The following is a 13,151-nucleotide window of genomic DNA, read 5'->3' as shown; positions in this document are numbered from 1 at the left end:
GAACCTGTATCCCCTGCATCGGCAGGCGGACTCTCAACCACTGCGCCACCAGGGAAGCCCCTGTGAGTCACCTTTTTAACTCTGTGAATAGTGTCTTTTCATGCACACATTTTTAAAATTTTCATGAAGTACAATTTATCTATTTTTGTCTTTTGCTATCTGTCCTTTGGTGTTATATCCAAGAAATCACTGCTAAATCCAATGTTGTAAAGTTTTTGTTCTATGGCTTCTTCTAAGAGTGTTACAGTTTTAGGTGTTATATTTAGGTCTTTGATCCATTTAGAGTAAATTTTTTATGTAGTATTAGATAAGAGCCCAACTTCATTCTTCTCTCTGTAGATATCCAGTTTTCCCAGCACCATTTGTTAAAAAGACTGTCCTTTCCCCGTTGAATGATCTTGTCACCCTTGTCAAAAATCATTTGACCATATATGTGAGGGTTTATTTCTGGGTTTTCTTTTCTATTCCATTGGTTTGTATGTCTGATTTTACGCCAGTACCACACTCTTGATTATTGTACTTCTGTAGTAAGTTTTGAAATTAGGAAGCATGATTCCTCCAGGTTTGTTCTTTTTCAAGATTGTTTTGACTATTCAGGGTCCCTTTAGATTCCAAATGAATTTTAGGATGGATTTTGCTATTTCTACAAAAACCATCGTTGGGATTTTGGAACAAATTTCATTGAATCTGTAGACTGCTTTGGGTAATATTGACATTTTAACAATATTAAGTACTCAAATCCATGAACACAGGATGCGTTTCTCTTTTTTATGTCTTCTTTAATTTCTTTTAGAAATGTCTTGTGGATTTCATTGTACAAGTCTTTCAACTCCTTGCTTAAGTTTATTCCTAAGCATTTTATTCTTTTCAATGCTATTGTAAATGGAATTATATCATAATTTTCTTTTCAGATTGTTGATTGTTCATGTATAGTGATTTTTGTGTGCTGCCTTTACTGTGTGCTACTTTACTCAATTTATTTATAAGTTCTTTAGGTTTTGTTTTGGTTTGGGTTTGTGTGTGGGATCTATAGGGTTTTCTACATATAAGATCATATCATCTGCACAGATAATATTACTTCTTCCTTTCCAATATGGATGCCTTTTATTTCTTTTTCTGACTAACTGCTCCAGCTAGAACTTCTAGTAGTATGTTGAACAGAATTGGTGAAAGTGGGCATCACTGCCTTGTTCCTGATCTTAGGGAAAACACTTTCAGTCTTTCACAGAGTATGATATTTACTGTGGGTTTTTCCACATAAGGCTTTTATTAGTTTGAGGTAGTTTCCTTCTATTCTAGTTTGTTGAGTGTTTTCATCATGAAAAGGTGTTAAATTTTGTAAAACGTTTTTTCTGCAGATTAAGATGATTACATGCTTTTTTTTCCCTTCATTTTGTTGATGTGGCATATTACACTGATCGATTTTTGTATGTTGAACCATCCTTGCATTGCAGGAATAAATCCTACTTGGTCATGGTGTATAATTCTATCAATGTGATGCTGAATTCTGTTTGCTAGTATTTATTGAGGATTTTTGTGTCAGTGTTTATAAGGGATATTGGTCTGTAGTTTTCTTTTCTTGTAGTGTCTTTGTCCGGCTTTGGTATCAAGAAAATGCTGGCCTCATAGGATGAGTTAGAAAGTATTTCCTCCTCTTCAGTTTTTTAGAAAAGTCTGAGAAGGGTTAATATTAATTCTTCTTTGAATGTTTAGTAGAATTCACCAGTGAAGCCATCAGGTCTGGGGCTTTTCTTTGTCAAGAGATTTTTTGATTACTGATTCAATCTCCTTACTACTTATAGGTCTATTCAGATTTTCTATTTCTTCATGATTTAGTCTTGGTAGGTTCTGTTGTTTCTAGGAATTTATCCAATTAATCTAGGTTATCCAGTTGTTTGGCATACAACTGTTCATAGTACTCTCATATAATCCTTTCTATTTCTGTAGAACTGGTGGTTATGTCCCCATTTTCAGTTTAGTAATTTGAGTCTTCTCTCTTTTTCTCTTAGACCTTCCAGCTAAGATTGTCAGCTTTGTTGGTTCCTTCAATTTGGTTCCATTGATTTTCTTCATTGTTTTTCTTTGGGTTTCATTATTCTTCTTTTCCTAGTTGCTTAAGTTGTAAAGCCAGGTTGCTGATTTGAGAACTTTCTTGTTTTTTTTAATCTAAGCATTTATAGTTATAAATTTCTCCCTTAGCACGTCTTTTATTGTGTGCCTTCAGTTTTGGTATATTGTGTTTTTGTTTTCATTCATCTCTAAGTATTTTCTAATTTCCCTTGTGATTTCTTCTTTGATCCATTGGTTGTTTAAGAGTGTGTTGTTTAATTTTCACAAATTCATGAATTTTCCGGATTTTGTTCTGCTATTGATTTCTAACTTCATCCCATTGCTACTGGAGAAGATACTTTAAACGATATCTGTCTTTTAAAATCTATTGAGACTGAATTTATAGCTTAACATATGGTTTATCCTGGAAAATATCCCATGTGGACTTGAGACATGTGTATGCTGTTGATGTTGGGTAGAGTGTTCTGTAAATGTTAGATCTAGTGGGTTTATTGTGTTAAGTCCTCTATTTCCTTATTTATATTCTGTCTGCTTGTTCTATAGACTATTGTGAGTGAGGCACTGAAGTCTCTAACTACTATTGTAGCACTGTCTCTTTCTCCCTTCAATTCCGTCAGTTTTTGCTTCATTTATTTTGATGGTCTGACATTAGGTGCATAAATATTTATAATTGCTTTATCTTATTGCTGTACTGAACCTTTAATTAATATTTTTTTACTAAAATGGCCTTTTTGATTTAATTAAAATTCTCTTACTACTTCTACTTAATTAAAAATTAAGGTGAGATTCCAGGAAAACTGTTTAAAAAACAGTTACATTTTTATTATTTATTTACCTGTGTGAATCCAAATTGTGCAAAAAAAAAAAGACACTGACGTTGATTTCAAAATTTTTGCACTCAACAAAATGTCTCACTGTTATATAATGCATAATGGGCTTGATAACAAGTAAATTACATAAACAAATTCATACTATACAATACCATTTTTAACCTGTTTTAGATTTGGGATGGATTGTTTATTGGAGAGAGAAAAAAAGAATACCGCTGTTAAAAAGTAGATGAGAACAGTATTCTATGGCTACACCATGGTACCTTCCAGGATACAGAAACATAAAATATAGGTCTTAATGAGGGAATGTCAAATAAGCTAAGGGAAAATTTTACAGACTGTACTAATTTTCAGAATTGTCAGGCAAAAATTTTTGCCTGACAATATAATCTACAGATCTCTAATGGCAACAACCATGAGGGTCCTATCCAGTGTTATTCACACTAGCTAGAGAGAGCCAACTGTACATATTTCTTCCTAATGCTACATTCAGTGACACCAGGTTAGTAGCTTGAAATGTGCATGGTAGGAATTTGTATTTCATGGGAATCTGCAAACAAAATAAATCAAGGTTTTTGGTTTTTTTTAAATCCGTACCCCACCCTGATCCACACACCAGGTGTTAAATATTTACCAGTACAACACTGGAAATATCACATTCCTGAAGGTATTTTGATACATAGGTCACTTAACTAGCTACACAACGCTTTAAAACAGAAACATTTTTCAAATAAACAATGGTACAAAGAAGTGTAAAATAAAAATTTGCTTCCAAGAAAGCTATATGTTAAAAAATAAAGGAGAGGACACTGCATCTTGACACAGTCCATTCTATCTGAAATTTAATAGTTCTTTCGTTAGGGAAAAAAATGTATCTCCCTACATGTGCTATAGCACAGGTCCTGTCTCATATAAAAGTTGTTAACTTTTTCAATAATTTGAGGTTAAACAAAATAAACTCCTCCTTTCTGTTATCGATCAGCCTCTAATATTTAAAGACAGTAAACCTATAGTCCCAGGATTTTCTCTTTGATGTTCACTCTCTGTTTAAAGATTATAAAGGATTTAAAGTACAACAAGTGAAATACTGCAATTGATGTTAAGAAAAATCCATTATATAGAGCATAGGGCTTTTTTTAGAAAGAAAATTATCATACCTTGTACCATGACAGCTTTGGTAAATCAAGTAATGATGAAATTAATGTTAAATGTTAGACTATCAAAATAGATAAAATACTTATTTTGAATATTTAGAAACCCAACCTTATAACCTTAGCCTGACATTTATCATAATCTATTTTGCATCAGTTAGGTACCAGCTCATTTTCTCAGTCCTCATATCTGTTCCTTCCCCAGATTTCTCCAGTTACTTCATCAGACTGGGCCTGCCACACTGAGGCTGGAATCATATAAGTCTTGAGCCTGAGAAGCTACCATAGTACCCGAGGGACATTCCTTTTATCTGTGCCTCACATCTGTCCTCCAGTTTACTCTGACTTTTATTCATTCCCTTAAAAATCATTACAAACCCACCATGTTACAGTCCTTATGCTAGGCCCTGAAGATATAATAATACAATGGTAGACAAGATAAACATGTCCATGACTTTCATGGAGGGCAGTCTGCTAGGAGAGATGTCCACTGAACAAATAATCTCATTAAAAAATTATAATTATAAATTATTATAAGTGCTATGAAAGAAAAGTATATGACTCCATGAATGTATTAATCAGGAGACCGCCCTCCTCTGTAGGCTCCAGAAAAGCTTCCCTGAGAAAGTGAAATTTAACTCAAGACCTGAAGAATGGTTCAGGCAAAAGAAACGGCACTTTTTCAGTTCCAAACATGTTGGTTCCACCTTTGCTCGAAGTTTTATTTCCATCTTTGCTGCCTCCGGGCATTTTTCTCCTGAATTTTATTGTATCTAGCTACCAATGCTGACCTTCCTAATCCCCATAATAGTATCAGATAATGTTTACTGAGCTCATACTACTCAGAAGATATCATTCTAAGCGATTTACATAAATGAACTCATTTAACCCTTACAATGACCATATGAGATAGGTTGTATTTCTTCATTTTACAGATGAGAAATCTGAGGCAGAGGCATGATAAGTTACTTATATGAAATTACACATCTACTGGTACTAGTCCTTACATGACCATCATGTCCCTCATAACTTATCACTCCTATACAAACTCTAAGGCACCAAGCTACATTAGCAATACTACTGGGCAAAGAATACCAAGACTCCTATATCCTTCAAACTGCTATCATTTTCAACTAGACAGGATCATGTATATTTTCTCCAGCTTTCAGAAATAAGGAATAAAAAATTGACCAAGGTAGCCTACACTAAAACATCCTCAGGAGCAAGAAAAATGTCTTTAGAACAAGCAATACTTTCTTACAAAATTATTCACCCAGACTATGAAAACGGGGCAAGGAGAAGAATTATAATTTATTTAATTCCTTCTGTACTTCCCAAGGAAGAGGAAGAGGAATTTTTTTCTTTTAATTCAAACTCATAAATATTTTGCATGTATTTGCAAAACTAAGTTAATATGTAGTGAATTGGCTATGATGCAGAAGAAATTACCAAAATCAATTATTTTCTTTAAGTAAGCATCTTTTAAATATTAAAGAAAAGGAAATAATTATTAAATGACCGAGGCCTCACTCAAAACTACATTTAAAGTTCCTGTTATGATCAAAGTTTCATTTGTAAATTTATCATTGAAGGTGATGTGAAAAACAGTAATTAAGTAGGTGATTGATACAGGTGAATGTATGACTCATAGTTTGCAAAGGAAAATGATTTTGGAGAAAAGGCTCAGGAAGAAAAGCAGCAAATAATGGGTTCGGGAAGAAATGAAGACCTTTCCTGTCCAAGGACTGTCAGTAGTTCTTTATTACTTGAAGATTAAGGGAATAGTGAATAAAGCTGTCTGCCAGACAGCAGAAATGGTAAGAAATAACATTGTCTCTAAGTGTACCTCACATTAAAGTTCTCATAAATAACATTCATAAAATTAAACTTTCTATAAAAAGTTACTAGAAAACCCAACTCAAATCAGAACAATGGAAATGTCAAAATAAACCAACATTACAATTGTCACGAACCTGAACAGAATGAAACAGCAGGGTAGGCCAAGTGGTAGAATCGCCTAATTTTATTCCACTTGGTTTTTGAAAAAAGGGAGATCCAGTACTGAATTAGGAGGAGACTTAGCCAGGTTTGTTTTTGTTTGGTTGTTTTTCTACTTCATGGGTTATTGCAAAATAAACATTTGGTTTTTGCTACTAGGGTTCAGCAAATTTATACAATGAATTTCGTTTCTGGTTCCAGAGATCAAATTCAAGCCATCAAATCCAGTTCCACATTTTTACTAACTGCCCCTCCCCTCTCATATATATCTCAAATATATATATTTATACATACATTTTAAAACTCACATTTTGGTATGAGTTTTAATTACTATCCTTGCCTTATGAATCTTTAAAGGAAATGAAGAGAATTTCATTTTGATGAAGTCATACTTAACAGGAAGTTTTATCCAATTTAATTTTTTAACTTACATTTTCATGTAATTTTGGAGTCCCTACTATGTGACAGCATTTAGCCAGATACTTTAAACACATAATCTCATTTAAGAATACTGGGTTTATTTCATTATATATATACTGCCTGAGGATAAGGTAAACAGAATATTTTTTATGATAAAGCAACCTAAGTCCTATCACTGATGGCTTTTTAAGAGCTGTGTGTATGTGTTCACACGCACATGCGTGCGAGACAATGGGTTCAAACCTATACAGTCTTGTTATAGAAACTTTGCTCTAACTACTAAGCCACTATATGTTGGGAAAAGAAACAAAGAATGGCTTTTAAAATGAATATAACTGATTTAGGTAATAATAGTAGCTTCTAGAATAAGAGATCATAGTTCTGAAGTCAGTATGCTAATTACTATCAGCATAAAGTTAAAAACAGACATTTAATGAAAATTTACTATGATAAAGATTTCTTTTCCTTTTGTAAATGTGACTGATTTTCAGAAAGACTAGTTTTTCTCTTTTTGGATATTATATCACCTAACATTTTTGTGATCTTTTTATAGATTTTAAAGATTTTCATACCTAAGACCTTATACAATCCTGTTAGCAACACTATAAATAAGGCAAGTATGATGGAAAATTTTATATGTCAACTTGGCTCAGCCACAGTATCCAGATATTTGGTCATACATTGCTTTGGATGTTTCTGTGAAGGTATTTTTTAGATAAGAATTAACATTTAAATTGCTAGACTGAGTAAAGCAGATTACCCTCCAAATAATGGGTGGGTCTCATCTAATCACTAGAAAGCCTTAATAGAACAAACACTGACCTCCCTGGAACAAGGAGGAATTCTGTCAGCCAACTGCCTTTGGACTCAACCTGGAAATCTTACCTGGGTCTCCGGCCTACCAGCCTACTGTGCAGATTCTGAATTTACCAACCCTCTATAATCACGTGAGTTAATTCCTTAAAATCAATCAAACAATCTCTCTTTCTCTCTCTCTCTCTTTATACACACATACACCATACACCCCCCCCACCACACACACACACACACACACACACACACACACACACACACACACACACACACATATCCTGTTGGTCTTATATCTCTGGAGAACTCTCAGTAAGACAGAAACGTAGCTGAAAACTAAGCCTAAGAAAACAGGGGACAGGAATTCAGATTTTCATCTTTGTCTCCAGTCATTCCTAAAAAGATACGAAAATTCTCAAGAAGCTATACTAGAATTCAGTTTTCATACCCTAACCACATAGCCAGAATAATGTTCTTTTCCTTTTAAAACTGTTATTTGACAAAACTAATCAACTCCGGAAAACAGCTTAGCAGATTCTCAAAAAGTTAGGCAAAAAGTTACCATATGACCCAGCAATTCCACTCCTAGGTACATGCCCAAGAGAACTGAATACATGTCCACAAAAAAACTTGTACATGAATGTTCACAGCAGCATTACTCAGAGTAGTCCAAATGTGGAAACATAAATCTCATCAATTGATGAATGGATAAAAAAAAAAGTCGTATCCATACAACGGAATGATTCAGGAATAAAAAGAAATGAAGTACCGACAAACGCTAAAATGTGGATAAATACTGAAAACATGCTAAGTAAAAGAAGGCAGGCGGAAAAGACCACATATTGTATGAATTCATTGATATGAAATGTCCAGATTAGACAAATCCATATAGACAAAAAATAGATTAGTGGTTGTCAGGGGCAAGAAGGGGGTCAATGGGGAGTGAATGCTAATGGGTATGGGGTTTCCTACTGAGATGATAAAAATGTTCTTGCATTAGACAGTGGTGATAATTGCATAAGCTCATGAATATACTAAAAACACTGAATTGTACACTTTAAAATTGTGAATATTAAGTGAATTATATCTCAATTAAAAAGTGTTAGAAAATATAAAACTAACCAACTTACCTGCCTTTTTTGTGGTGCCAAACAACAAACAACTTCATCCACCATCACTGGAATATGTAATTTAGTCATCACTTCAGAATCTCTGTCTTGTAACTCCTGAGCTCCCGTTTGATCTGTTTGCTCCTGGGCTTCATATTCATTATATCTTTCTGCTGTAGCATGTATTTTTTTTGGCCAGACACCCAAATTAAATATGCCAGATTCCAACCAGCACGAAAGAAATTTTTTATAGATTCTACAAAAATATAGGTATTGAAGCATTCTGTAGATCAACAAATCTAGAAAAAAATTTAAAATATCATGATTGTTGACTTTTTTCAAAAAATGTTATAATACTTGGGGGAAAGCAAATTAGTATGAAATATATAACACACGAAAATTATGTAAAACTCATCATCTCAGACAAGTGAAGGTGACTACCCTCCTTATGCAAAGCAAGGAACCCAAGAGAACCCCAGAAACTATCTGAAAATACAATTTTCAATGTGGCCTGATAAGCTCTGAGACCATTAATGTTTTAACCATCAGAGATGTGAATATTGATTAATCAGTCATCATTTTTCTGAAAGGGATTAAAAACATTATTCTATTTTAGGTTCACACGGTCTTTTATTTCAAGCTCTTCTAATTGTTTTTCTCATAATGCTAAATCTTCATATTCAATTTAACTTTGTTTGAAAAGTTGTCCCTGAAGAAAGACTATGCATGTACAACCAAAAAGAAAAGGTTATCAGTCTATGAAAATCTTACAGATTTGTCATGTATATGCTCTGACGAAATCATCTCACCATGGCTTATATCAGTGAAATACATATCATTTTAAACTATAACTTTATAAACACTCCACTGAACACACTTTGGCACTTCATATCATTTTAATTATCTGCTCCCTGCCCCATGCCCCAAAAAAAGCAAGTAAATAACTGATACATTCCTTCGCTTTCTCTTACTCGCTCCATTTTATTCTGTAATCTGTAATTCTTTAAAATGGAGAGGAAAAAAGTAATTTATGAAATATATTAACAGAATACCTTTTGAAAACATTATGTTCTTTACTCATTTGGATGCAAGCAACATTTCTGATATTATTAAAGTAAATAACAATTTAACACTACTCTTTTCCTTCCTCATGGATTATGAGTTATTTAAAAGTAAGAACCACACCTTTATATCCACGAAATCAGATGCACACTAGGCGCTTAATATGTGGAAAAAATCTGGAAAAAAAAATATCTGGAATAAATAAAAATATAAAGGAATGGATGGATAAATTCCAGATTCTATAGAATTAACCTTGTTTTAGAAAATTTTACTTGTCTCACTGACCCTACCAAAATCCACATTCTCAAAATATTTAAGAAACATAAATCTTGATTAAATATGTCTTCCCTTCCTTTTGCATTAGAAAATGAAGAATAATGTTGAAAAGTCAATCACATGTAATGACTGGAAAATAAATAAAAATACATATTTGATATTATATCAATATAATATCAGTAAGATGTAACCTTGAGGATACCAAAGACATAATTCACAGAATTATGTTGTAAATGTGACACAGAAAAAATATGGCAAAAAAAAATTTTTAATGAGTGTTTTAAGTAAGATTTTGGATGTTCAGCAGTAACAAATTAGACAAATTATGAATTATGCCTTATGTTTTCCAGAAAGTTTACAAAAGTAAGCCAAACTATGCTCTAACTTAGCATTTCTAACATATTTCAAAATAAAAGCTAACATTTATTGAGCACTTACTAAGTACCACTTACTATTCTAAGCACACTACATGTACTAACTCATTCAATCCTTACCCCAACTCTTAAAGGTAGGTACTATTATTATTTCCATGTTGCAGATGAGGAAAACAGAAAAGTAATTTGCTGAAAAGTCACATAGCTGGAGAGCCATAAAGCTAGAACTGTAACATCAGCATTCTATCTCCAGAACTTTTTCTCTTAACCTATATGCTATAAAACACAGCCCACTGGCTCTATTTAATACACTCAAGTAATTGAATGGTACTTTGATTACACTATGGCTAGGTATTTGTAATATTCCATGAATTAGATTCATTTTTTTTAAGGAGCCAATATTTTATTGCTTGGTCCTACTCCACTTGGAAATACAGTATACTGTGGGGCACCCAACAGAGGACACAGGAACGATGTACAGCCCTAAATAGTGGAATATGGAGTATTTAAACAATGCAACCAATAACTTATTCGATTCTTTTGCCTATCCAATATATGTAAACAATCTATACTGTACGTTCAGATTTTGATTTTTTTTTAAAAAACAAGCAAACAAACAAATAAAAAGCCCATCAACTCCAATATCAGAATCAGAACCACACAGGAAAAAGCAAATAGGGTAGAAAAAAATGCTTCTTTCAACAGCGCTTAATTTTCTTCTTCATTCAATTTCTTTGTATTTACTCAAATATATTCAAGGTACAAAGCCTGTAGATTTTACACTAATTGGCTACTAATGTGGGTAAACATGGAGAAAAGGCCTCAATAATTAATCTTCCTTTTTGGTTGTGTCTTCGAATACCTCCCTAAAAATGGAAGGGGGCAAGTTCTAAAGGGAGTTCCTTCCTTTTCTGCAGCCCCATATCCCACCAGATAACCCACAGCACTTCCACAGTCCGCTAAGAACTAGCCCCCCTAGACGATTTAAGATAGTTTAACTTCCCTCTGTTCACAGAAAAGAAGCAGGATATCAGGAAACCTAAACTCTACAGCCAACTCCTAGGCAAGCCATTTAACTTTTCTCTGCCAGCAAAATTCAATTTAAACTGCTGAGACCACGGAATTAGCCAGGTTACTCTTTTAAATGTGGGAACACAAAGGTGAGCGATACCTTTGAAAACTACTTGCTCAACGGAGCTACCAATTACCATCATTGCAGTCAGCTCCCCCTGCAGAGAAAACCCTTCGGAAACTTAATTCCTAAGGCCAAAAATTCGACCTGGAGGCTGGCACCCGAGCACAGAGAAAGCGAAAGAGGTCCTAAAGAAAAAGTTAGAATCCATTCTTTTGCGTAAGGATTACACTCTGACAAGGGAAACTGTTTGGAAACTTCTGAACTCAGGACGAATGAGTGTTGAGGAGAGGAAGCGGGAGAGCAGAGGCGCGAGTTTCCTCTGTGCTGGGTGAATCCGGCAACCCCTGGAAGTTCCCCCAAAGGTGAGGGGGGAGCTCCAAAAGAGCTGCCGGGACTCGGCCACCTTCTCCTCACCTGAGGCACGAAGATTTCTCAGTTGGCCTCTAATTCGGGCCTGCGACGACCACTACGGTGACAGAGAACCTGAATTTGCCGCCCGCACAAGTCCCAGCCCTGGGGGAAACTTCTGAGAACGGACAGATTGGGCCCTTGTCCGCCGCAGCAACAGAGGACCGTCTGCCTTTGGTTCCGCGGCTTCCAGGCCCCAGCTGCCAAAGGGCCCCAGGAGCTCGGGGTTCCAAATGCTGTTCCTGGGGGAGGTGCGGGATATAAGTCCCTAGCATTGCCAGGTTGAAATTCACTTTAACTTTTTTTTTTAATGTCTGATGAAACTTCAAATCTCACTTTCCATTTTATCCTACTCTCCACTCTTTTCAGTTTACTCTGAACCTATGTTAAATTTCTGTTTTAAATAACATGGCAGTTAGTATACTCTAATTTCTAACAAAAGGTGGGAATTTCTGTCTCCTTAGCACTACGTGTTTGGAAAGTTTTGGTTCTTTTCCCTTCATTTCGTTACAAAATACGCCAGTTTCTTGTCCTTTCTGTTGTACGCCTTAATGTCTTGCCAAACTAAAGAGAAGCCAGCTGGCATAGTAAATCTACAATTCCTTAAAAATATGGACTTCAGAATCTGAACACTGTTAAATGGCAAGTGTAAGGCAGAATTTAAAGTTAAATGTAAAATAAGCATTTAGATTAGGTGTGGAAACACCTGTGAGACTGGTCAGCCTTATACAATGTGGGTATCAAAAACGATGAAATTTAAACACTTCTACTTATTCACCAATGATCAGTGCACCTTTACAAGAAATTGGTAATACATGCCTATTTTCAGACTACATTAAGATAGCATCTTAATATCACTTAACCTAGAAAGTATTTCAGAAACAAATGACTCCATTCCGAATTCGCTGGGTTGTACCCTTCAACAGAAATATTTTCCTTTAGAGATTTTCTGAAAACTTCAGTTTTCTCTTCAGTAAAATGAATAGTATCTACATCTCATGGACTGTTTCGAAAATTAAGTGACAAGATAACATATATAAAATTAATAAATGTCCAGGACATCAAAGGTAAAGTACTATAGAGTGAGTGCATATTTGAAATAAAATTAAAAGGCTTCTCAATTTTATTACCAAACTCAGCACCATACAAATCACTATCTCATTAGCTAAGATATATGTAATACAGCCAGCAATTAGTAGCTTTATTGATGCTCTATCCAGTGTTCAGAAAGAATCTTATAATATGCATCATATACAATACATAGTGCTTCTGATTTTCAATAGGAAATAAATGTCTATAATATGAGCGTTTCCCCTACGTTGTTTCACTTATAATACTCTGCATTTGGTGTTGTGCCATCCTGTATATATGGTGATGTTGAATCACTAGAGCATAAGCTCTGAGAGCGCAGGGATTTTGACTCAATTGTGTGCTATTATGTCCTTAAAATCTACAATCAATAACTGCTGAATGAATGGATACAACAATAGTAACATAAAAAACAACAA

The 13,151-nt window shown here is 34.4% G+C and overlaps 1 protein-coding gene across 7 annotated transcripts in view; it reads right to left on the bottom strand.

Moving 5' to 3' along the window:
- Window positions 1-13,151, bottom strand: part of METTL15 (methyltransferase 15, mitochondrial 12S rRNA N4-cytidine) — a 478,750-nt gene that overhangs the window by 464,860 nt on the left and 739 nt on the right. For 6 of the 7 annotated variants that reach the window (XR_003683604.2, XR_008619590.1, XR_003683605.2 and 3 more), the window contains exons 1-2: window positions 11,650-11,750; window positions 8,410-8,687 (exon numbers count right to left, since the gene is read on the bottom strand). Coding sequence is in view for 3 of the 7 variants with exons in the window: in XM_024119056.3 (XP_023974824.1) it covers window positions 8,410-8,670 (261 nt within the window). In the remaining 4 variants the exon portion in view is untranslated. Of the gene's footprint in view, window positions 1-8,409; window positions 8,688-11,649; window positions 11,751-13,151 lie in introns of those variants that run through there. The other variant, XM_024119057.3, reaches the window with a different exon arrangement.

This window comes from Physeter macrocephalus, chromosome 16 (assembly GCF_002837175.3).
Source record: "Physeter macrocephalus isolate SW-GA chromosome 16, ASM283717v5, whole genome shotgun sequence".
NCBI classification, from domain to species: Eukaryota; Metazoa; Chordata; class Mammalia; order Artiodactyla; family Physeteridae; genus Physeter; species Physeter macrocephalus.
This window is presented reverse-complemented; position numbering and strand designations above follow the sequence as displayed.